We start from the raw sequence: 24910 nt of genomic DNA, 5'->3' as shown, positions 1-24910 counted from the left end.
GAAAAGAAACTCCGATGCTGTAAAGAACAATATTGTTTAGGAACCTGGAATGTCAGATCAGTGAATCAAGGTAAGCTGGAGGTGGTCAAACATGAGATGGCAAGACTGAACATCGACATCTTGGGAATCAGCGAACTAAAATGAACAAGCATGGGCGAATTTAATTCAGGTGACCATTATATCTACTACTGTGGGCAAGAACCCCTTAGAAGAAATGGAGTAGCACTCATAGTCAATGAAAGGGTGGGAAAAGCAGTACTGGGGTACAATCTCAAAAACGATAGAATGATCTCAGTACAAATCTAAGGCAAACCATTCAACATCACAGTAATTCAAGTCTATGCCCCAATACTGAGGCCGAAGAAGCTGAGGTTGATCAGTTCTATGAAGACCTACAACACCTTCTAGAACTACCACCAAAAAAAAAAGATGTCCTTTTCATCATAGGGGATTGGAATGCTAAAGTAGGAAGTCAAGAAATCACCGGGATAACAGGCAAGCATGGCCTTGGTGTACAAAATGAAGCAGGACAAAGGCTAATAGAGTTTTGCCAACAGAACACGCTGATCATAGCAAACACTCTTCCAACAGCACAAGAGGCGACTCTACACATGGTCAAAATTGAAATCAGATTGATTATGTACTTTGCAGCCAAAGATGGAGAAGCTCTATACAGTCAGTAAAAACAAGACCTGGAGCTGACTGTGGCTCAGATCATGAGCTGCTTCTTGCAAAATTTCGGCTTAAATTGAAGAACGTAGGGAAAACCACTAAACCGTTCAGGTATGACCTAAATCATATCCCTTAGGAATATACAGTGGAGGTGAGGAATAGATTTAAGGGATTAGACCTGATAGACAGAGTGCCTGAGGAACTATGGACGGAGGTCCGTAACACTGTTCAGGAGGCAGCAACTCAATCCATCCCAAAGAAAAAGAAATGAAGAAAGCAAAGTGGCTGTCTGATGAGGCTTTACAAGTAGCTGAGGAAAGAAGGGAAGCGAAAAGCAAGGGAGAAAGGGGAAGATATATCCAACTGAATGCAGAGTTCCAGAGAATAGCAAGGGGAGACAAGAAGGCCTTCTTAAATGAACAATGCAAAGAAATCGAGGAAAACAACAGAATGGGAAAGACTAGAGATCTCTTCAAGAAAATCGGAGATCTCAAGGGAACGTTTTGTGCAAAGACGGGCATGATAAAGGACAAAGAAGGCAGGGACCTAACAGAAGCAGATGAGATTAAGAAGAGGTGGAAAGAATACACAGAACTATCCAGGAAAGATCTGAATGTCCCTGATAGCCATGATAGTGCAGTCACTGAACTTGAGCTGGACCTCCTAGAGAGTGAAGTCAAGTGGGCCTTAGGAAGCATTACTAACAACAAAGCTAGTGGAGATGACAGTATTCCAGCTGAGCTATATAAAATCCTAAAAGATGATGCTGTTAAAGTGCTGCACTCAATATGCCAACAAATTTGGAACACTCAACAGTGGCCACAAGACTGGAAAAGGTCAGTTGACATTCCAATCCCAAAGAAGGGCAATGCCAAAGAGTGTTCAAACTACTAGGCAGAGGAACTAGAGATCAAATCACCAACATTCGCTGGATCATGGAGAAAGCAAGAGAATTCCAGAAAAAGTCTATTTCTGCTTCATTGACTACACTAAAGCCTTTGATTGTGTGGATCACAACAAACTGTGGCAAATTCTGAAAGAGATGGGAGTACCAGACCACCTTACCTGTCACCTGAGAAACCTGTACGAGGGTCAAGAAGCAACAGTAAGAACTGGACATGGAACAACTGATTGGTTCAAAATTGGGAAAGGAGTATGACAAGGCTGTATATTGTCGCTGTGCTTATTTAACTTATATGCAGAGTACATCATGAGAAACGCCGGGTCGGATGAATCACAGGTCGGAATTAAGATTGCCGGGAGAATTATCAACAACCTCAGATACGCAGACGATACCACCCTAATGTCAGAAAGCAAAGAGGATCTAAAGAGCCTCTTGTTGAGGGTTAAAGTCACCCTCTGGACAGGGGTGAATGCTCCTTCCTTGTTCTCCTCGACCTCTCAGCGACTTTCGATACCATTGACCACGGTATCCTCCTGGACCGCCTGGAGGGGTTGGGCATTGGAGACACCGTATTGCGGTGGTTCCAATCCTTCCTCTCTGGCAGGTACCAGAGAGTAGCACTGGAAGAGGAGGTTTCGGCCCCGTAGCCACTCACTTGTGGGGTGCCACAGGGTTCCATCCTCTCCCCGATGCTATTTAACATCTATGTGAAGCTGCTGGGGGCTATCATCAGGAGGTCTGGGGTGCGGTGTCATCAGTATGCAGATGACACACAGCTCTACCTCTCGTTCAAATCTTCACCAAGGTTAGCCGTAGAATCCCTGTCCAAATGTCTGGAGACGGTGAGTGGCTGGATGGGGAGGAATAAGCTGAAGCTGAACCCTGACAAGACCGAGGTACTTTTGGTGGGAGACAAGAGGAGGCTGGGGCATGTTGACCTGGTGCTGAATGGGGTACGGCTACCCTTGAAAGACCAGGTCCGCAGCCTGGGGGTCATTTTGGACTCCCAGCTGTCCATGGAGGCACAGGTGTCAGCTGTGAGCTGGACAGGGCTGTATCAACTCCATCTGATACGGCGGCTGTGCCCCTTCCTTCCCGACCATCTGCTCCCATCGGTAGTACATGCCCTGGTCTTCTCTCGTTTAGACTACTGTAATGCGCTCTACGTGGGGTTACACTTGAAGATGGTTCGGAAGCTGCAGCTGGTACAGAACGCGGCGGCTCGCCTGATTAAAGGCAGCCGCCGGTGAGATCACATCACTCCAGTGCTGAAGGAGTTGCACTGGTTACCAGTTGTTTTCCGGGCCAAATTCAAGGTGATGGTTTTGACCTTTAAAACCCTATATGGTTCCGGCCCAGCCTATCTTAAGGAGTGCCTCCAGCAACACCAGACAGGCTGCTTAACAAGATCAGCCTCGGATGGCCTTCTCTCTCTCCCATCAGCCAGGACAGCTAGACTGGTGGGGACGAGGGAGAGGGCCTTTTCTGTGGTGGCCCCCACTCTGTGGAACTCCCTCCTTAAGGAACTCCATCATGCCCCCTCTTTAATGAGCTTCCGCCGTGCATTAAAAACATGGTTGTTCAGGCAGGCATTTGGGGTGGGTTAGGGTATTTTAGAAAATGTTTTTATTGTAGAATTTTATTGTTTTAAACTGTTCTATGATATGTTGTACATCGCCCAGAGTGGCTGGGTGACCAGCCAGATGGGCGATTAATAAATGTAATAAATAAATAAATAAATAAAAAGTGGAGAGTGCAAAAGCTGGTCTGAAACTCAACATTAAAAAAACTAAGATCATGGCATCTGGCCCCATCACTTCCTGGCATATAGAAGGGGAAGAAATGGAAGCAGTGACAGATTTTATTTTCTTGGGCTCCAAGATCACCGCAGACGGTGACTGTAGCAATGAAATTAAAAGACGCTTGCTCCTTGGGAGGGAAGCTATGGCAAACCTAGACAGCATAGTAAGAAGCAGAGACATCACCTTGCCAACAAAGGTTCATATAATCAAAGCTATGGTTTTCCCAGTAGTAACATATGGCTGTGAGAGCTGGACTATAGGGAAGGCTGAGCGCCGAAGAATTGATGCTTTCGAACTGTGGTGCTGGAGAAGACTCTTATGAGTCCCCTGGACTGCATGGAGGTCAAATCAGTCCATCCTAAAGGAAATCAACCCTGACTGCTCATTGGAAGGACAGATACTGAAGCTGAAGCTCAAATATTTTGGCCACCTAATGAGAAGAGAAACTCTCTGGAAAAGACCCTGATGCTGGGAAAGATTGAAGGCAAAAGGAGAAGGGGACGGCAGAGGATGAGATGGCTAGATAGCATCACCGATGCAATGAATATGAACTTGTGCACACTCCGGGAGAGAGCGGAGGACAGGAAGGCCTGGCGTGCTATGGTCCATGGGGTCACAAAGAGTCAGACACGACTTAACGACTGAACAACAACAACGACCACAATTTGATTGCTAACACTGCTTGCTGGCCATGGCAATCTCCAGTTAAAGTGTACAAGAGTCTATTGGCACGGCATAGGACAAAGTTGACAAACGAACACTTAGGAAAGAGTGGAATGGAATTGTAGTATCAGATACATCCAGGATGGTGGAAGCAGGCTTTGGCTTCCATTCAGCACACCTTTCTGGGCCTAAAATTGTGCTTAATCCAATAAAAATCGATTCATCACATATACAGGACCTTAGGAAAAAAATCTAGCAACCTCAGATAAATGATGGTGTTGTGGCACAACGGGTACATCATTGGTTCACATGATGTGGGCATGTCTGGTGGTGGTCCCTTTTTGGTTAGATGCCATTATTCAAATTAAATTTGTACTCGATGCATAATTAGAAATCAAGGATGCTCATGTACTCCTTAATTACATTCCTATAGTGTGGAAACTCTCTGAAGGTAATACGAAATGGATGTTATGGCCCTTTATGACAGTCAAGAAGATGATTCTTCAAGGCTGGAAAGAAACATCCACCCCATCCATAGTATACTGGATAGAAAGTCTTCCAACACTGACAGTATATGAAAAAACATACTATCACCAAGAGCTCTGTACCAACAAGCGTATGGACATTTAGTCTCCATATTTAGCTTATATGTGTAGTGGAAACAAACAAACAAAAAAACACCACAGGTTGACATATGATTGTATTGTTGTTGGTTTTTGGTTTTTTATTAGCAGTATTATTTATGTTGTTGTAGCTCATGTCTTTTGTTGTTAGTATTGTCTGGATTCTATGTTGCTTTTTTTAAATGTGAAAACACTCTTCGAATAAAAAAGTATCAATATAAAAAAAAGAAAATCCCTCGGCTCACATCCCCACACGCCCCCTGGGGTTACTTTTATAGGTAATAGCGTTTTGCCCTTTCCTAAGTTGGCTTATAACCACCATTCGAAAAGGAAAGGTCATTGTGTAATGGCATGTTGTCTGGTGCCAAAATGGAGCTCTGCTTTTAGTGATTCATCTTAACTGTTCCATGGAACTGTAAAATCTGAAATTTCTTTCTAGGGTCCCAAACAATACGGTGTTCAAGGAACAGCCAAGGTGCCATGACATCCATCATTCATTACACAGACATTAACTGGGACATCAGGAGGTAGAATAATAGCATGAAAGCTAGCCTAGGAGACACCCAAACTCTCAGAGAACAAGCCCCAAACCTTATCCAACACAGTCTCCCTAATTCCACTCAGGTAGCCTTTGCACAGTGGCTTCCTGAATTCTGGACTCAGTGCTTTTAGTCCACCTCAACATGAAGGAAGTGCTACTAGAAAAAGCAGGATGGAAGCAACACAGACTGAGGATGGTAGTGTGCACGGGTCAATTGTGCATTTCATGGAGCAATGCAGCACAAAGAGGTCAGCCTTTCACACAACTAGAGTTGAAAACACCTTTGACTAACCCCATATTTTGGCTGACACCGTAATCCTATTTGGGTGTTCTCCCTACCCACAGATTACCTTGATGTGAGGGGGAGAACAGGGATGAGCCTGCTTCATTGCCTTCCATGTATTGGGAAGGCAAAGGTCTTCAGTGGAGAACCTTCTCTATCTGTGGAGGTTCCCCACACAATTTAGAACCCTGGAAAAGCCTCCACAAGTCCCAAGAGCATCCACAAGTAGAGAAATCTATTTCACCTTCCCAGCACATGGAGGGCAGTAGGAACAGGCATGGTAATACAACAGAGCGGGCAGAGCTAGCATGTTTATTCCTCCTCTCTGAATCATAATGCGAGGGGCATACTGCCTCAAGAGGGCCTGTGTTTCATGGTCATCTTGTTTGGAAGGGGAATGGGCAAGGAATAATCTGTCCTTCAATTCTAAGTTAATGGTTTGAATCCAACCCATGTCATTAATATTATGCCGGTTTCCATGCCATGGGTACCCAGCTGTATGCATTAAATGAGTTCTGGAAGAGCTTGTTTCAGTTTCTCAGAAGACATTTATGATCAGCTTTCATCATAAAACTGCTCTCATTGCAGATATTATTTGACCCCTCCCTTCTTTCTAGCTGTCAGTCTCAGAAAGCTGAGAACTAAAAAAGGAACATACACTGACCATCTATAGCAGGACTAAAGAGGAATGGTGAGATGTCAGTGGGAGAAATGCATTCATGAATGATGGTAGAGACAGAAGAATCTGGTGTTCACTTCTAGAGAATTTCATTCAATAATCATTTCTGTATGATGAGTGTAATCTATTGTCCAGCTTCAGCATACAAAGCTGAGCAGTGGACCAAAGCAGGACTGCTCCCAAGACAAGCTGATAGTTTGCTCCTAGACTGAGTCCTCCAAATCCTAGCCAGACTCCTGGGGAAATTGTTCAAGTGTGAGCATATCTGGGTTCAAGCAGGGGGCAGCAAAGACTGCCCCCGTTCTAGGATTTGCTGGCTTCAAGGCAGTAAAACAGGGTTGGGCAACTTGTAGCCCTCTATACGTCTTGGCCTACAACTCCCAGAATCGCTCACTATTGGCTATGCTGGCTAGGGCTGATGGGAGTTATAGTCAAAAACATCTGGAGGGCCACAAATTGCCCACCCTTGCTGTAAAAGGTAATTCCAGGAGACATCCGCGTTAGATCCAAAAGAAGTTCAATAGAAGCAAGCTGAATCCAGATTATCTGAAAGAGAGCTGAAACAACAAAACTGTTGCACCAGCAACTACAAACAGAAGACTAAAGATTTAAATCATTGGTTGACCTCATCCTTCCTTGTCCTGAATGCAATAAAGTCATAGTCTGCCAGGACTTCGTGTCTGCTGTGGCAGGCTACAACACTATAAGGAAGGGTCCCAGACAGTCAGGTGAATGCTCCTTGTTCCATGGACAGTTTCATGGGCAACAGCTTTTCAGCAGTTAACAACTAGTTAAAAGAAAAGAAACAGTGGGTAATAATTGTTTGCTATGTATGCAAGTAACCACAAATCTCTTTTTAAGATGTGCAGTTTCGAACATTAACTAAATGGTGTGAATGTTGAAACAGCAGAATTTGCAGGGACTACAAAATTTTTCAAGACAGGTGACTCTTAAGAAGGCTGTGAACAATTATGGAAGGAACTCGCAGTGCCGGGAAATTATGACTGGTGAAAAAATCCAGCATTTATGAAGTAAAAAGCAGCTGTAACAAGAACAGGGGCTCAAAAACTGTGCCTGGGCTTAGTAGTCTACTATTCTGTTTAGTTATCACACCGGCCCACCTCCTCTCTTGCTCCTTTGCTTGACACTCCCTTCACGTATGCCTCCCAGGCTGCCCTGTCCCTTGTGAGTGTTTTACTCTGGACAGCAGTTTGATAGGGCTGGATTTGGGCGCAGTTTATGGCAGGCAGCAGCAGAAGTGAAAAAGAAACACAAAGGAAACATCCCTAACTATCCCTACAAGGCACCTATTACAGCATGGGAATACCAAGGCCAATACATGTATTTATTGGCCAGGCTGATCCTATAGTACCACTACACTGACCACCATGACATCAGGGCTAACACTGGAATAATGTATTCGTAACAATGAGCCAGTCCCACCGCATTCTTGGCAACTCTGTTGCCACCCACTCATCACAATGGCACACACTGAGTTCCCTACATTAGCGGTGCTCATGTTCATTTGTTGTTTGCCAGTGTCTGTTTGTTAATACCCCAGCAGATCTTGTTATCAATTTCCCCATCCACTTCAGACAACACCACTGCTATCATAATAGCGGTGTCCAGGCGGTGGCTGGGTGGATAAGACTCACACACAAGTCAGGGGAACATTGTTGGGGCATGGTCTCAACAGCTCAGAGACAAGATGCCTGTATAGAGTGTTGTGTTGGGGAACCACAGTTCCATCATGCGTCCCACTGTGACATCTGAAGTGAGTGGGTGTCCATCAGCTAACCATCATGAGAAGAGAATCAGCTGAAACAGACAAAACTATGACTGAACAGTGTCAGCTGCAGAGTACGTTGGAGGATAACATCACAGAAGAATGGGGGTAGTCACCCATTTGTCCTTGAAAGCTCTCTGTCTTTGGAAGTGCCACAACAGAGGAGTAAAAGATGAAACTTTACCCATCACTGCACCTGTTACATTATTGCAAGCAGTATTCAAAGGCACAGGAGCCCTGCAAGGACAAAGAAGTGGCAACCCTAGGAACAAAGGAACAACTGGCTTCCTGCTGATCGCTGCTCCTGCTGTGCAGATCTTGCTTCTGCTCTGCATAGCACTGGGAACGCCCTTGCTGTTGTGTCTGTTAGAAGGCTACCTGTTGCCTGTGGAGATACAAGAGAAATATGGAGACAGCAATACATAATGGGTAGCAGCTATAACAGACAGTGCTTAAGAAAGGAATGACTGAGGAAGGGTACCATCCCCCTGTTGCTTTTTGGGTCCTCATCCTCCCCACTGTCCCACTGTGTGCGCGCTCACCTGCTAGACTCCCCTGGGGAGGCACCTGTTGGGGGAGATGACACTGCCATTGAGATAATGTCCCCCTATTCAGTGCAGGGAGTTGCACTAAACCACTTGCCTCCAGCTATTGTTTGTTCCACAGACATACACTTTGACTCAGCTCTGATCCTGTAAGGAAGAAGAGTTTGTCCGGCACTAGCAATATGTGGAATGGAGTGTTCAGCAACAAAATTGGCTGTGCTCCTGATTGTCTTCCTCAGTGTATATTGAGAACTCATTTGGGTTTGGTAGCTTGTAGCCAACAGGGGTCCCCTTGGTATAAAATGCATACTTACCCTGTGTCCTTTTTATGGGGGTGTTATGTGTTTGAGGCAGAGGGGTACCTCAAATCCTTTGTCCTCCATCTCTCACTGATACAATGAGATGGGAAAAAAAAATTGGGGGGACTCAGAAATTATGCTTTATTGTCTATCATTTAAGAGCACTAGAGAATTTTTCTGCAATTACACCATTCAGGGGTTACATATTGCTTCTCCCCACTTTATGGGAGAGATCATCTCCATTCACACCCCAGTCTAGATAAAGAAGGATTTCTCACATCTGTCTGTCTCACCAGGGAACTGATAACTAATAGTCCTTTTCTGTGGTTTCTGGCTTGTTCTTTACCACTGCAGAATAAGGAGGTCATGGCACACCTGTAGCCACGCCCACAATGGAGGCAGGTATTTTGGAACATGCTGCCTGGGGAATCTACTGTCCAACAGGTATGTATGTTCAGGTTTGTGTAGCTATTGCCTATCCTAGCTACTTGGTTGTCTTAGGGTTCTTTCTGTCTTTGCTGTTCCTCCTCCTTCCCTATAAACAGCCAGACCTCCTTGGTCATTCTTGCACTCTGTTTTCCCTCTTTCACTGACTTCTATCCAGTCTGTGCCTTTCCCCATCTCTAGCTGTCACATTCAAACTTCTCTATCATTCTCTCTCTCTCTCTCTCCCCTATTCAATCCCTCTTCCAACCCTGCTCCTCAGTTACTGACTCTCCTTCCTGTTCCCTGCCATGTCCTTCAAGCTGTTCTCCTTTCACCCTCTACTCCCCACCTTGTTCATGCTCTAGCTCTTGTTTCTCTTTCCCATTCACTTCCTGGCTTAACTCTCACTCACTCTCCTGCTTTGGCACACCACATTCCCATCTACCCTGTGCTTGTTCCCACCAGGGCTTAAAAGCTCCAGCTTGACAGCTGGCCACACCTCCTTCTCCTCTGCAAGATGGTGCACCAGCCTGAGTGACTCTCCAGGTCAACTCGCATATTCCTAGTGACCACTCCTGTCAGAACGTGAAGAAGCTATGGTTGATGACCAGCCTCGATTGGCTCCAGAGACACTGAGGAGACAAAGGGGCACTGTGCCAAACCCCAATGATTACCGAGAGGAAGAAATTAGCACCATCTGTTGAGTAAGGGAGAGTTGTTAGGCAGTGTACCGTTTCCTCATATTCTAGGGATGAAGAGGAAGATACTTTGTGGCCATGGAGCTTGAGTGCTCTGCATACCTTGGGGTGCCTGGGAGTGAAGGATGGAAGAAGCTCAGGAGTCATACATTGTGGTATAGGCTTCCCCTCCCAGATACCCACTTTACTTACCCGTATTGGGTGACTTGTCCTTGCAGCCACAGGTACAACAGTAGAGTTAAGATCCTGGTGGGTATTTGTGTCTTGAGTCCTGAGGCAGAGAACCCTGAAGGAATCTGCGAACACAAGTGTTATCCATCTGCCCTATCTACTTCGTTGTTAACCTTGGCTGTTCATTATTTGTTCAAAGAGTGCTTTTGCTAAAGTTCCACATCACCAAGTTCCACTTGTGTATTCATAGGTCTGTTGACATTGGGGCAGAGAGATGTAATATCACCTTGCACATCTTGGTATGTGAGCTGTGTTCCCTTGCTGGGGATTATATAGTCCTGATGTCAGGATTTGTGTCAGGATTGGCTACAGCAATGGTGGAGAACCTCTGGCCCACAGGGCAGATGAAGCCCACCAGGCTTCCCCATCTGGCCTGCAGAGGTTCCAGCCAAGGTCCCACTATAGAATTAGTTGATATCGTATCCTCCAATGTGGCCATGGAGCACAGCGGGGGAGGGGTTATTGACTGGGTCTCTGAGATGCCTTTGATTGCAGGGTAAATTGCTTCTAGCTCTGTGCAGGCCCCTGCTTGTAGGCTCACAATCTAAAATACATGAGACAAAAGCAGAGGGAGGGGGGAGCTTTGCACTTGCTGGGCATAAGACTGAAAGAAAGCAAAAGTGTAACAGTAAAACTTTTTCAATGATTAATCTAACAATTAAAAAACAATTAAAAATGACAAATAGAACAACCAAGAAGCACAAGAGGAAAAAAAAAGATGTTTTTTAAAATTAATTTCTTAAAGCAATGCAAAGAGTATCAGAGGGAGAGAGTTATATGCATAAAGAGCTGCAAGAGCGAAATCACATACATAGATGAGAAATAGCACAAGGGCATGGAAATTTAGTGAGAAGATTAGCATTTGATAAATGGAGGGCTGAGGAGGAGAATAGAGAAACCAATGAGGATAGCTAAGAAAAGAGTAAAGGTTAAAAGACATTTAATTTTAATATCAAACAATAAAGGGAGAAAAATGAGAGTGTGAATAAGGGTTATAGTAGATTCAGTAGATAAGAACATAAGAAGAGTGAGCTGGATCAGACCAAAGGTCCATCTAGTCCAGCATTCTGTTCACACTGTGGCCAACCAGCTGCCTGTAGGAAACCCACAAATAGGATGTGAGTGCAATAGCACCTTCTTCCCACTCACTGTTCCCCAGCAACTGGTATATACCTATCATGACTAGTAGCCACTGATAGCCTTATCCTCCATGAATTTGTCTAATCCCTTTTAAAGCCATCCAAACTGGTGGCCATCACTACATCTTGTGGTAGCGAATTCCATAGTTTAACTATGCACTGTGTGAAGAAGCACTTCCTTTTATCTATCCTGAATCTCCCACCAATCAGCTTCATGGGATGACCCTGTGTTCTAATATTATGAGGAAGAAAATGTCTCCCTATCCATTTTCTCCACACCATGCATAATTTTGTACACCTCTGTCATGTCTCCCCTTACTCACTTTTCTCTAAGCTAAACAGTCACAGATGCTGTAACCTTTCCTCAAAGGGGAATTGCTCCAGCCCCTTGATCATTTTAGTTGCCCTTTTCCAACTCTACAGTCTCCTATTTTAGGTGCAGTGACCAAAACGGTACATAGTATTCCAAATGTGGTTGTACCATTTGTAAAATGGCATCATGATAATGGCAGTTTTATTTTCTATTCCTTTCCTAATTATGCCCGGTCTTTATGATAATTTCCTAATTATTATCGGTCTTTAGCAAATTGAGTTTGAGATAATGGTCTGACATCTAAGCAGAAGCAGCTGTAAGGCAATTGGAAATGTTAGTAAGTTCAGAGGGAACAGAAAGAACTGGAGTTCATCAGGATACCATCAGTGATGCTGCAGACCAAAGGAGAGTGACAGTGCCAAGAGGAAAAACATAAAGAGTAAAGAAATGGGGGCAAAGAACTGAGCCCCAGGAGACCCCAAACATAAAGAGGAAACTGAGACAGAAGAGAATCATTATCAAAAATGTTTGTGAGTTAGGAGTGAAACCAATACCACCAAATCCCAAAGAATGTGGAGAACTTAGAAGAGAAAGTGATTTATTGTAACTTAGCATATAGATGACCATTAGAGAAAGACTATTCAGTAGAATGTAAAGCATGAAAACTAAACAAGGCACTTGGAACAGATAAGTAACTCACCTAGTTCGGAGATGAAAGAAGATTAGAGTCAGTAGCATGTGAAAACCATAGGATGGTGGAGTCAGGCTGAACCAGATGAAAGACTGGGTCATTAAGAGTAGAACAGGCTTTGGATCATGAAGCAAAAAGACCACCATCCAGAAGGCTTGCTCAGAGCAGACCTTCAAGTCCTCTGTGGGCGAGGAGGGCTTAGAGTTGCCCGCCACAGCGGGGCTTATTTCTTGTAACAAGGCTTAGGATTGCAGCCTAAGAGTCACCTTACATGATAGCAACAGAAGTCATGACTCTTCCAATATAGGTATAGGTTACAGAGAGCCACAGACAATCATAAGCTCTCCATAAATGTGTATTTCATCAAACAATATGTCTCTAACCACTATGAATAAGTACATACTAAAAACCTAATATATGAACAAGCATACGTTCATTAAAATCAATGACCACTGCAAATCTTAGTCACTAAATCTATAACCTGTAATAGCTTCATCTCTTTTATCATATCCCATAAAGAAGATTCTCATCCTTCCACAAGGGCAATTTCTTTTACTGAGGCCCTATACAAGGAACTTTCTAAAAATCAGATAGTGTAAGTTGGATCTGGGAAGGGAATGCAGGAGATCATGGATCAGTCAATTAAAACTACTTTGAATTGTACCAGGAGCCAGGTGCATGGCTGGATCTCAGCTGAGAACTCAAAAGAACAAAGTTACCACAATGAACTATTATAGCCAGAGAGAAAAAATGTGGATTGGGGGAAGGGAGAAAACAAATCAAACAGGATGCTGTGCCAGCTATAGACAGCAAATTTAGTGGTGAAAACAATAACTCTTTATTTCTTGGCTTTTCAGCTTTTCTTAAACGTTATTTCAAGCAACAGAAACAAACAACAAGGATGAGATGGTAAAACCAAGAAGGCACAAGAAAGGACAAGAAAAGGCGAGTCTTGTGGGTTGTTGTAAGATTTTTTCCCTGCTATCCTTTGCTTCAGTAAAACGTTTGCGTTAGCTGCCTCTACATGACATTAGTGTTTCAGATGCTTTTGAAAGGTACCTGCATAGTCTTTGATGCCTGGATAAAAAAACTTGTTTGGTTTTGCTGCAGCTTCTCTAAATGACATCATAGTCTCCAGTAAAACTCTTAGCAGCTTGTCTGCCTGACAGTCAACATCAAATACTGATGCCCCTGCTCCTGACAAAGCTAGTCTTCCGTTCTGCTTGTTTAGAGGTTACATAGCCAAGCCTGCTGCAAGGACTAGGCGATGGAGGAAGTGGCCTCAGGCATGAACAGAGTCGGGGCGCCACCTGCTCCCCTCTCCTTGCTCCCCAATGTAATGTATTCTGCTGTTCGTCCCACTCCCAGAGGTGGCACACTGGGTGACAGACCTGCTGCAGTGCTTGTCTTGGTTCTACAGCTGCTGCTGCTAGCTGTCAGAGGCGCCATCACTTTCCTTGCACTCCAGCCACTGTGGCTGCTCCAGTATCCAGACTAGGTGGGCTACCTGTCCAAGGCTGGCTGGATCTGCACATAGCCTGCCTGTCAGGTACACAAGAGCTGGTTACCAGGCAGCTGCCACCTGTCTACCCCAACAGCTGGTTACTGTCAGGAATGCCCCTGTTGTCTTCTGAAATCCTCCAGTAGCCAGAATCAACATGCAGACAAAAGGGCTCCTTTCCAAGGCTTTATTTCCATTCAACCTAATGAAGCTTACAGATGCTAATTGCCTGAGACTAAGTGGAAATACAAAGGAGCAGCCTACCAGGGGAATTTAAGAGTAGGACGTCAGTTGGTCTCTGTTTGGAGAAAAACGCGGCAAGTCTCTGAACTTAAGGAGTAGGAGGGGAGAGTCCCCCCCATCCCGTGGGGCCTCGGGGCGCAGCTGTTGTCGTCGTACCAGTCAGGCTGAGTGCCTCCTCTCGGTGCCTGCAACCTCTCGCTTGTCTCTGCACCTGCGCCTCATGTCTAGAAGCTCAAGTTGTCCCTCCCTCTCCATGCCAGGGTCACTGTCGCTCCCAGGAATGTGAGCAAGAGGGCTCTCCCTCCAGCTGCGCCTCTGAAAAGCAAGCGGGTTCCTCTCCCACAGATTGTATCTCTTCCTAAGAATCAGAGCTGCTTTGGGACTCTATTGGCTCTAATCCAACCCTGACAGTTACATGGTAGCACTGGGTGAGTGGATGCCCAAAGACAGGAAGCAGTGGGAGAAAGACAAAAGGGCAACAAAGGGGAGACTTTGGGATGTAGGGATTTTGTTAAATCTGTTCTGTGTTTCACCAATTGTCAGGCATCTTTTGTTCTGTCATCCACTCACTGATGGAATCAGATTTTTTTTAACCAAAATTTTGTTCTACTTTCACTAATTTGCATTAGCACAAATGCACTAATTTGCATTAATGTGAATTGGCACTAATTCGTATTAACTAAGGTAGATTAGTGCATTTGTGCAAGTGCAAATTTGTGCTACTGCACTAATGCATACTTGTGCAAATGCAAATTAGCACAAACCCCACCCAGAAGTGAAAAACCAGTCTGCGAGTCTGCAGAATCCGCATGACTCAGAAACAGCCAGTCCGTGAAATCTGAACTCCTCTGAATCCATTCTAGATTTCTCTAACATCCCTATCCAGGCCCGGGTCAAAACTGATCCTGAGGCATGAAGAGTGCCTTCCTTCCTCCTATCACATTTAGAACTCGTGCATGGCTTGGGCAGGATTTCACAACTGTGCTCCCAAACACGTCTGGAGTGCCCTTTTTGTGCCATTAAACTCCAGATGGTCCCTACCAACAGGTATGCATGATTTTAGAAAAAGTATGACAAATATTTTCCAGCTGAGGCCCTTGAACCTCTGAAATGTTGTGTGATCTACATGAAATTTGCACCTACAGGACTGGCTTGGGTAAGTGCATGCAGAAATCTGAGCGCCACCTGGCATCTAATTTCAGAAGCCTCTGAGCATCTGCAGAGGCCATTTCCATGCATCTCTCTGGCGGTGGTGTGAGGCGGGAGTGGTGCCAAAATACCTTGGGATAGCCCTGTATATAGCATAGTGGCTATGAGACTGAGCTACATGTACTTATTGTTTATCATTTACTATTTATTTTATCTGTGATACTTCTATGCCACTTAATATAACAAAATCCCTAAACGGTTCACATATAAATATTAAAGTCACATTTAAAATACATTATTTTAAAAAATCCAACTAAATTATAGTACAGAGCAATACAAGGAGCAGTAAGATGGAGTAGCATGATTAGTTACAAACAGTTACAAGCCAGGGAAAACCTGGGTGAACAAGTGCATTTCAGGAAGCATTGGAAACATGCAGCATTTTCTGCCATCCAAACTACACGGGGGAGGGTTTTCCAGAGGGTGGGTGCCACTACTGAGAAGGCCCACTGAGGTATTTAATGGCAACGTTTTGTTGGTTTTGAAATGACCAACAAGGCCTCCTCTAATGATCTTAAAGGTCAGCTGGGTATATATGGGGGCAGGTGGTCTGCTAGGTATCCTGGTCCCAAGTTGTTTAGGGCTTTGTATGACAACATAACTTTGAACATAGCTCGGTAGCTAATAAGCAGCCAGTGCAGTTCTTTTAACGCAGGTGTTATGTGATCATAGCTGGGTGTCCCAGCGAGCACTCTAGCTGCTGCATTCTTCACTAGCTGCAGCTTCTGAACCAGGCACAAGGACAATCCCACACAGAATGCATTACAGTAGTCTAATTGTGAAATTACCAGCGCATGGATAACCATGGCTAGGCTGTCCCTTTTCAGGAATGGGCATAGTTGGCGCACCAACCGAAGTTGGTAATGGGTGCTCCAGCCGACCGAGGTCACCTGGGCCTTCAGTGACAGAGATGGATCCAGGAGCATCCCTAAACTATGTACCTGCTCCTTCAGAGGGAGTGCAACCCCATCCAGAACAGGCAAACGGTCCAATTCTTGGACCTGGGAACTGCCAACCCATAGGGTTTCTGTCTTATCAGGAATAAGCTTCAATTTATTAGCCCTCATCCAAGCCATAACTGCATTCAGGCACCAGTTCAGAATGTGCACAGCCTCTCCTGATTCAGATGTCACAGACAAACAGAGCTGGGTGTCATTAGCATACTGGTGACACCTTGCCCCAAATCTCCTGATGACTGCTCCCAGTGGCTTCATATAGATACTAAATAACATTGCAGACAAGATGGTGTCCTGTGGCACCCCACAGTTCAACTGCCATGGAGCCAAGGCACAGTCATCCAATGCTATTCTCTGGAACTGACCCTGCAAATACAAGTTGAACTACCGTAGAACAGTACTCCCAACTCCCAATTCAGTGAGGCAGTCCAGGAGGATACCATGGTCACTGGTATCAAAAGCTGCTGAGAGATCAAGAAGAAGTAACAGGGTCACAGTCCCCCTGTGCCTCTCCTTGAAGTAGGTCATCCATCAGGGTGACCATGGCTGATTCCGTCCCAAAACTGGGCCTGAATCTAGAAGAAATGGACCCAGATAATCAGTTTCAATAAAGAGCGCCTGCAGCTGAGACACCACCACTCCCTTGAGCACTACTTGGGAACAAAGTGTTTGGCATAGATCTCTGGATCCAGGGAGGGTTTTTTCATGAGTGGTCCCACCACTGCCTCCTTCAAGGCAGTAGGAACAACACCATCATACATGTGCATGATGGCCTTGTATGAGCAACAAGGCTCCATGGCCTTGTATGAGCAACAAGGTCTTCCTAGCTTTGGTGAATTTCTGTGTGTCCTTCAGCTCTGATTTCTGGCCTCATCACTCAACTTTGGCTTCATGGCTCAATATTTGGTTCCTTGCTCCTGGCTCACCTATGACATCTGTCAGTCTTGATACCTTGTTTGAATCTCACCTCTGCCATGAACTCATTAGGTGGCCTTAGATGTCACTTTCTTCCAACCTCAGCTTCATCATCTGCAATATGTGGACAATAACACTGACCTTTTTATAGGGTTGTAGTGAAGATGACAAGATGACATCTGTGAAGTGCTTTGAACACCCTAAAAGTACTTTATAAATCCCAAGTACTATTTTGATACCATGAACAGATCTCATAATCTTCCTATTTGGCTAATCCAGCTGATTTACTTTTTTTTTTTTTTTTAACATGGTGAACACTGAATTGTAAGCTCCCTGCTAAGCTCAGGCAGATGACATGGTAGTGGCCAGTTGTCATATCAATAATGTGAGCTGAGTAGATCTGTGCAGACTTCAGCAATTAATGAATCAACTGCCTAATTACTTCTCCCATCCCCATCCTGCAATTTAACTCATATTCACTGCAGTACCACCATCGTAGGGCTGTCCAACATGGGCGGGCAAGTGCATGGTAAATGTAGGTCGAATGATGAGATGGGCACATGTTTTATTTATTAATTTAAAACTTGTATACCTCACCTTTCTGACATCAACCCTCACATGTAATATACATAAATGAGATAGATTTCTGACACCCAATGCCTTAGACAAATGAGATGGCACTTTATATAAAAAGCTCCAAATGGTTTAGCAGTAATTAACAGATTATTAACATTAGGCTGTAAATTAGGCTGTAGATGCATTTGTTCTTATAAGCAAATCAGTAGCCAAGAGACAATAGACAACATATGAAACATTAAGTGTGGAGAGCCGGATTCTCTAACAACGACTACAAACAGATGTTAACTTGGGGCACTTCCAAATTAAGAGCTTTGGCTGACGGGTGCTCTGAATCAGGGTATTAAATCCCATAGTCAATAAGGGGACTGGAACTGGCCTATCTCCATACTGATCTCTGTCCAGACAAACCAACAAAATCACCCCACTCTACCCCATATGTGGTAGTTAATACCTCCTTTCTGGAGGTGTTCTGCCCTAGATTTCTAGTATGGTGCTATCAGTCCATCGCTGTTTGAAGTGACATTGGGAAGTGGCCAACCCATGATCTAAAGACTTTCCACCAACTTTATAGTCCAATTGAGGCAGAGACTGACATGCAGGGCAGGAAATCTAAGCTTTAAAGACCAACCTTCTGGGCGCTGGATGCAGGTGTGCTGGTTATCACTCAGGAAAAAGCCATCACGGCAGTGGCACTCATAGCTCCCCATCATGTTGACACAGGTCTGCTGGCAGCCACCATTCCCCTCTGCACATTCATCAACATCTGTTTTAGGAGCCAAAGGTGAGAATGAGAAGAGTCTGGTGCTTAATAACAATAATGATAAATCATTTTTCTATCCATCAGAAACAATATAATATCACAATAGAATAAAAGTAGAAATGAAACATTCTTTAAAACAAGCCCAAATAATGCTAAAATATATCAAAGGCCCAGTAAAAAAAGTACAGTTTCTACTGCCCATGAAGTCAATCTGACCACCCCCAGAAAGGAGTTCCAGAGTTGGGGTGCTGCTACTGAAAAGGCCCTGCCTCATGTGCTCACCAACTTAACCTCTCTTGATGGTGGGACATACAACAGGGCCTCTCATGAAGATTGCAAATTATGGTCATGCTCATTTGGGAGGAGGTGGTCTTACAAATATTCTAGCCCCAATCTGTTTAAGGCTTTATATGTCAAAATAAGCACCTTGAATTTGGCTCGGAAAGAAAATGGAAGTGAGTATAGTTATTTCAAAACCAGTGATATATGGTCTCTAATGCGCATACCAGACAACAGTCTCAACTGCTACATTTTGCACCACAGTTTTTATACAACGCAAGAACATCAGAATATAAACATGCATTATATTAAAATATATCTTGTTATAAAAGCCAATTCCAAATATTCCATTAAATTCACCTGACATTCTAGCATGGCCAAAAAACAGACTGCAGAATGGAACTATGTATACAAAAGAAGGATTCATTCTCAGGGTGCTTCCAAGCAGAGGGTTACAAATCACAAGGTATTGTGCAGCTATTCTGACTTTTCCTCTGTAATGGATTTTTTGTGGAAAGAAAAAGCAAGGAAGGAACAGTGGGAAAACACCGGAAGGTTACAAATGTAAGACTTTGTTGTCTGGACTCCCTATAAAATTCCACGAATGAGGCAGGGCAATTGCACAATAAAAGCCTTGTCTGGAAGCACCCTCAGTGTCTGGGGCCACTAGAGACAAGGAGACAGGGCTAGCCCCCAATCCAGTGGTATTCCTGAGTACACCCATTTACTTTTTCCCAGATAAGTGAATGCCTATCATTCATTCCTATGCAGTAAAGTGCCACACTTGGGATCATGTGAGGTGGAGAGGAGAAACTACCCACCACTGGCAACACTAAATACGCCAGCCTCCATCAACAGTCATGCTCAAGTAATATACAGGTCCTCCTTCCATGCACACTCAGTCCATCATAATAACCAGCTAGCATTAATAACAGCCATATCCACTGTAGTGGAAAGAGACAGATGTGGTCACTGGGAGTGCTTTCCTCTGGAATTGCCTTCCTTGTTCACTCATTTTACAGGGTATCCATAAGATGCCATTGTTTGCCTGATCTGGTGCCTGATCTCTGGTGCCATCTCTTGCCTATGGCCCATTTGACTTTCACCTACCTGTGTCAGAATTGGAACCCAGCTGGATCGTGTTGTAAAGGTAGGTGATGTTCCCCCTCTTGTCAAGATTTAGGGGCCTCTAGCCTTTAAATACATATATATACCGTGCATACTTTCATTAGAACATAACAAAAAGAAATGCCCAGGTTTCGTTTTATTGGGGAAAAATGTATTCATTCAGTTTCACCAATGGGCAGAAAATGAAGGTAATTGAGGTTAATGTGAGAAGACAATGTATATGAACAGATTCTCCTTTTGTCACTTCTGCTGATTAATCTCAGCTGAGTCACACACATCTCCCTTATCTGCCAAAAAATTCAATAAAGGCATTTGAACTGAACTGGGTAATGCTTAGCAGCAGGAAGCACAGGTGCCAAGAACCGCAGCACTAAGGCTTTTTTCAAATAAACGCTGCAACTTCTCTGATGGATGGCTAAAAAAGAAAAGAAAAGAGGATTTAAAGCAACCTTCACATGTATACTTTTCCAAGTGGTGTTTGCTAAGCTCCAGTCGGATGTGCCTTAGCAGCTCCTCCCAGGAGCAAGGTGTTAAGCTGAACAAGAATCACTGGGTTGCAACTCAAGACCAAGCACACCACAAAAGAACAGCCACCATTCTGCAGTTCTGCTTAGAATGCAACAAGCTGAACGTTAAAAAAAAAAAAAAAAGGCTGGGTTTGGTTTTTGGTGGGGAGGGGTTGTTTATTGTTGAGAGAGAAGGAGCAAACCTTAAGCAAGACAGACTTCTAAAATGTTGGTCAGAGAAGCTTTCCAATTCTTTCTGGCTTCAAGGGCCCAGAACTCAACAGATGTTTTGTTGTTTGGAGCAAAGAAGCCTCTGCTCAGAACTCATTAATCGTAAGGAGATTCAAGCCCCCATCCAGACTTGTGAGTTCTTGTCCTTTTGTCTGTTTTGGTTTAATAAAACAAAGCTGTAAGCAAGACAGAATACTTCTAAGACTTGTTAGCCTGAATGGAAGATAGGGTCAAGCACTTGCCCACACCAGTACTTTAGGCAGACACAAATCAGGGCCCTCAAGGATAGTGTCTTAATATGTTCCCCACCCAGTGACAAATACGCATCCTCAGGGGGGAAAAAAAATGCAAAAAAGGACTTCCTCTTTGTGTTGCCCTGCACTGTGCTTCAGCCTTGAACTGGAGGAAACCAGGGTAAGTTTTCAACAGAAGCAAAGAAGGGCCAATGAAAGACATTTGTCCATACCAGTGGCTAGTCATTTAAGGATGCAATCCTATGCATGTTTAGGCAGAGAAAAGGCCTACAATTTATTTATTTATTTATTATTAAATTTATTAATCACCCATCTGGTTGGTCACCCAGCCACTCTGGGCGATGTACAACATACAATAAAAACAGTTTAAAACAATAAAATTCTACAATAAAAACATTTTCTAAAATACCCTAACCCACCCCAAATGCCTGCCTGAACAACAACGTTTTTAATGCATGACGGAAGCTCATTAAAGAGGGGGCATGACGGAGTTCCCTAGGGAGGGAGTTCCACAGAGTGGGGGCCACCACAGAAAAGGCCCTCTCCCTCGTCCCCACCAGTCTAGCTGTCCTGGCTGATGGGACAGAGAGAAGGCCATCCGAGGCTGATCTTGTTAAGCGGCCTGTCTGGTGCTGCTGGAGGCGCTCCTTAAGATAGGCTGGGCCGCAACCATATAGGGTTTTAAAGGTCAAAACCAACACCTTGAATTTGGCCCGGAAAACAACTGGTAACCAGTGCAACTCCTTCAGCACTGGAGTGATGTGATCTCGCCGGCAGCTGCCTTTAATCAGGCAAGCCGCCGCATTCTGTACCAGCTGCAGTTTCCGAACCGTCTTCAAGGGTAACCCCACGTAGAGCGCATTACAGTAGTCTAAACGAGAGTAGACCAGGGCATGTACTACCGATGGCAGCAGATGGTCAGGAAGGAAGGGGCGCAGCCGCCGTATCAGATGGAGTTGATACAGCGCTGTCCGGCTCACAGCTGACACCTGAGCCTCCATGGACAGCTGGGAGTCCAAAATGACCCCCAGGCTGCAGACCTGTTCTTTCAAGGGTAGCCGTACCCCATTCAGCACCAGGTCAACATCCCCCAGCCTCCTCTTGTCTCCCACCAAAAGTACCTTGGTCTTGTCAGGGTTCAGCTTCAGCTTATTCCTCCCCATCCAGCCACTCACCGTCTCCAGACATTTGGACAGGGATTCTACGGCCAACCTTGGTGAAGATTTAAATGAGAGGTAGAGCTGCGTGTCATCCGCATATTGATGACACTGCACACCAAACCTCCTGATGATAGCCCCCAGCGGCTTCACATAGATGTTAAATAGCATCGGGGAGAGGATGGAACCCTGTGGCACCCCACAAGTAAGTGGCCACAGGTCCGAAACCTCCTCTACCAGTGCTACCCTCTGGTACCTGCCAGAGAGGAAGGACCGGAACCACCGCAATACGGTGTCTCCAATGCCCAACCCCTCCAGGCGGTCCAGGAGGATACCGTGGTCAACGGTATCGAAAGCCGCTGAGAGGTCGAGGAGAACAAGGAAGAAGCATTCACCCCTATCCAGAGCCCTCCTCATATCATCTACCAAGGCGACCAAGGCCGTTTCTGTCCCATGCCCAGGCCTGAAGCCCGACTGAAATGGGTCTAGATAATCAGTTTCTTCCAAGTGTGCCTTCAACTGCACCGCCACCACCCGCTCAATCACCTTGCCCAAAAATGGCAGATTTGAGACTGGGCGAAAGTTGTTAAAAACTTGAGGATCCAAGGAGGGCTTCTTTAAGAGTGGTCTTATCACTGCCTCCTTGAGGGCTGATGGCATCACTCCCTCCTCAAGGGAGGCGTTCACCACCACCTTGATCCCCTCACCCAGTCTCTCTCTGCACCTCATAATGAGCCAAGATGGGCAAGGATCAAGTAAGCAGGTGGTCGGCCATACCGATGAAAGCACCTTGTCCACTTCATCAGGAGGAAGAAGCTGGAACCGATCCCACAAAACTGGTTTGCCACAGGCCGCCTCTTGCTCACTAACTGTATCCAAAGCGTGCAGAGTAACACACCTAATCTGATCAATTTTATCTGCAAAGTGCCTTGCCAAGGCCTCACAGGAGGCCTTAGAATGCTCCAGTGGTTCTGGAGCCACAGGACCGACCAGGCTCCGGACCACTTGGAACAACCTCCTGGGACAGCACTCTGCAGACGCGATGGAGGCAGCATAATATTCCTTTTTTGCTGCCTTCACCGCCACGTGATAGGCTGAAGATACAGCTCTAGCCCGTGTCTGATCGTCTTTGGAGCGAGACTTCCGCCACCGGCGCTCTAGCCGTCTCACCTCCTGTTTTAGAGCTCGTAACCGCGGGTTGAACCATGGTGCAGTCTGAGCCCTGTTCAGGGGGAGAGGGCGTTTCGGAGCCACCTGATCTAATGCCCCAGTGATTGCAGCATTCCAGCCACCCACCAGGGTCTCGACCGAGTGGCCGTTGGTGTGCCCCAGAGAATCCCCAAGCGCATTCAGGAATCCATTTGGATCCATAAGACGCCTGGGGCAGACCATTTTAATGGGTCTTCCACCCCTGCGGAGGGGTTGTGGAACCGAGAAGTCCAACGTCACCAGATAGTGATCTGACCATGACAAGGGGGTGGTGGATATAACCCCGACTTCCAGTTCACACCCCACTTCTCCAGAAACAAACACAAGGTCTAGTGCATGACCGGCTACATGGGTGGGCCCAGTTAGAATATGGTGCAGCTCCCAGGAAGCCATGGTCTCCATGAAGTCCCGAGGTGCTCCTGTGAGGATGGCCTCCGAATGTACACGGAAGTCCCCCAACACCAGTAAGTTAGGGGACTGTACACGCACATCAGAGACCACCTCAAGCACCTCGGCCAGGGAGTCAGTCGTGCAGCGGGGTGGACGGTACACGAGCAGAATCCCCAGACTGCCCTTCGGGCCCAACCTCCAGTACATGCACTCAGCAACCTTGGTCTCCCGGAGAGGGGGTCTGGTGAAGACCAAGGACTCTCGGTAGATAACAGCCACTCCCCCTCCCCGATCCCCAGCCCTCAGCTGCTGTGCATACGAAAATCCAGCTGGACACATGGCTGCAAGGGTTGGAGCAGCAGCCTCGGCCAGCCAGGTCTCCGTAATACATGCCAGGTCTGCACCCTCATCCAGGATCATGTCATGGATGAGGGAGGTTTTCTGGGTAACAGACCTGGCATTGCAGAGCAGCAAACGAAGGCCAGAAGATGGGGTCACGCCTCCCCCAGCCATCCTTTGGCTCTGGACAGGCCCGGAGCAGGGGACAGATACTACACATCTCTCCCTTGTTCCCCTTACCTGGCATGGCCTGCCCCTAGCGCTCCGCCAGCGCCTGCCGCCCAGCCTCGGTATGTTCTGGCCCCCAACACTCCCCCCACTGCCTCCATCAGGTGGACACATGCCCCCTCGCTCCCGCCTATCAGGCAGGCTACCCACACCTAAAACCACAACAAAATCCCACAGGAAAAAGAAAACACACACACACACACACAAAACAATTAAAAATCCCCTTAAAAATAATGCCAGGCTGGAGTCCACAGGGAAGGCCTGGTGGTGGCGGTGGCGGTGGCGGTGGCAGTGGCGGCGGCAGCAGCAGCAGCAGCAGCAGGCCCAGCAGCAGCAGGCCCGCCTCTTCCCCGGTGGTGGTGGTGGCCTCTCCTGCAGGCCCTGGCTAGCAAAGCTATCTGGGGAATGCTGGGAGTTGTAGGCCTTTTCTCTGTCTAAACATGCATAGGATTGTGCCCTAACTGAATCTTTCACTCCCTCTAGAGATACATGGGATCCTAAACGCTAATCTAAGGTTGTTTTCATAAGTGCTACTAAGAATATTTTTTAGTTTGAAATGTATCAAATTTAGTTAGTATGAGACAGAAGTGGAAGAGAAACCATTTGAAATCAAATGTACATTCTAGTTAACATAACTATTTTTGATATACAGATGGAAGAAATGTGGAGAGAGTTCCACAAAGTGCCACAACAGAGAAATCCAGAGACAGAGAGAGACAGAGAGAGCGCTA

The 24910-nt window shown here is 45.7% G+C and overlaps 1 protein-coding gene across 3 annotated transcripts in view; it reads right to left on the bottom strand.

The window, feature by feature from the left end:
* SCUBE3 (signal peptide, CUB domain and EGF like domain containing 3) overlaps window positions 1-24910 on the bottom strand; it is a 165301-nt gene that overhangs the window by 93527 nt on the left and 46864 nt on the right. For all 3 annotated transcript variants that reach the window (XM_084853062.1, XM_084853063.1, XM_084853064.1), the window contains exon 4: window positions 18327-18461. In XM_084853062.1, the coding sequence (XP_084709188.1) occupies window positions 18327-18461 (135 nt within the window). The remainder of the gene's footprint in view (window positions 1-18326; window positions 18462-24910) is intronic.

Source organism: Heloderma suspectum, chromosome 4, assembly GCF_057233095.1.
Source record: "Heloderma suspectum isolate Gila_16-S chromosome 4, 16-S_ref, whole genome shotgun sequence".
Classification (NCBI taxonomy): domain Eukaryota; kingdom Metazoa; phylum Chordata; class Lepidosauria; order Squamata; family Helodermatidae; genus Heloderma; species Heloderma suspectum.
This window is presented reverse-complemented; position numbering and strand designations above follow the sequence as displayed.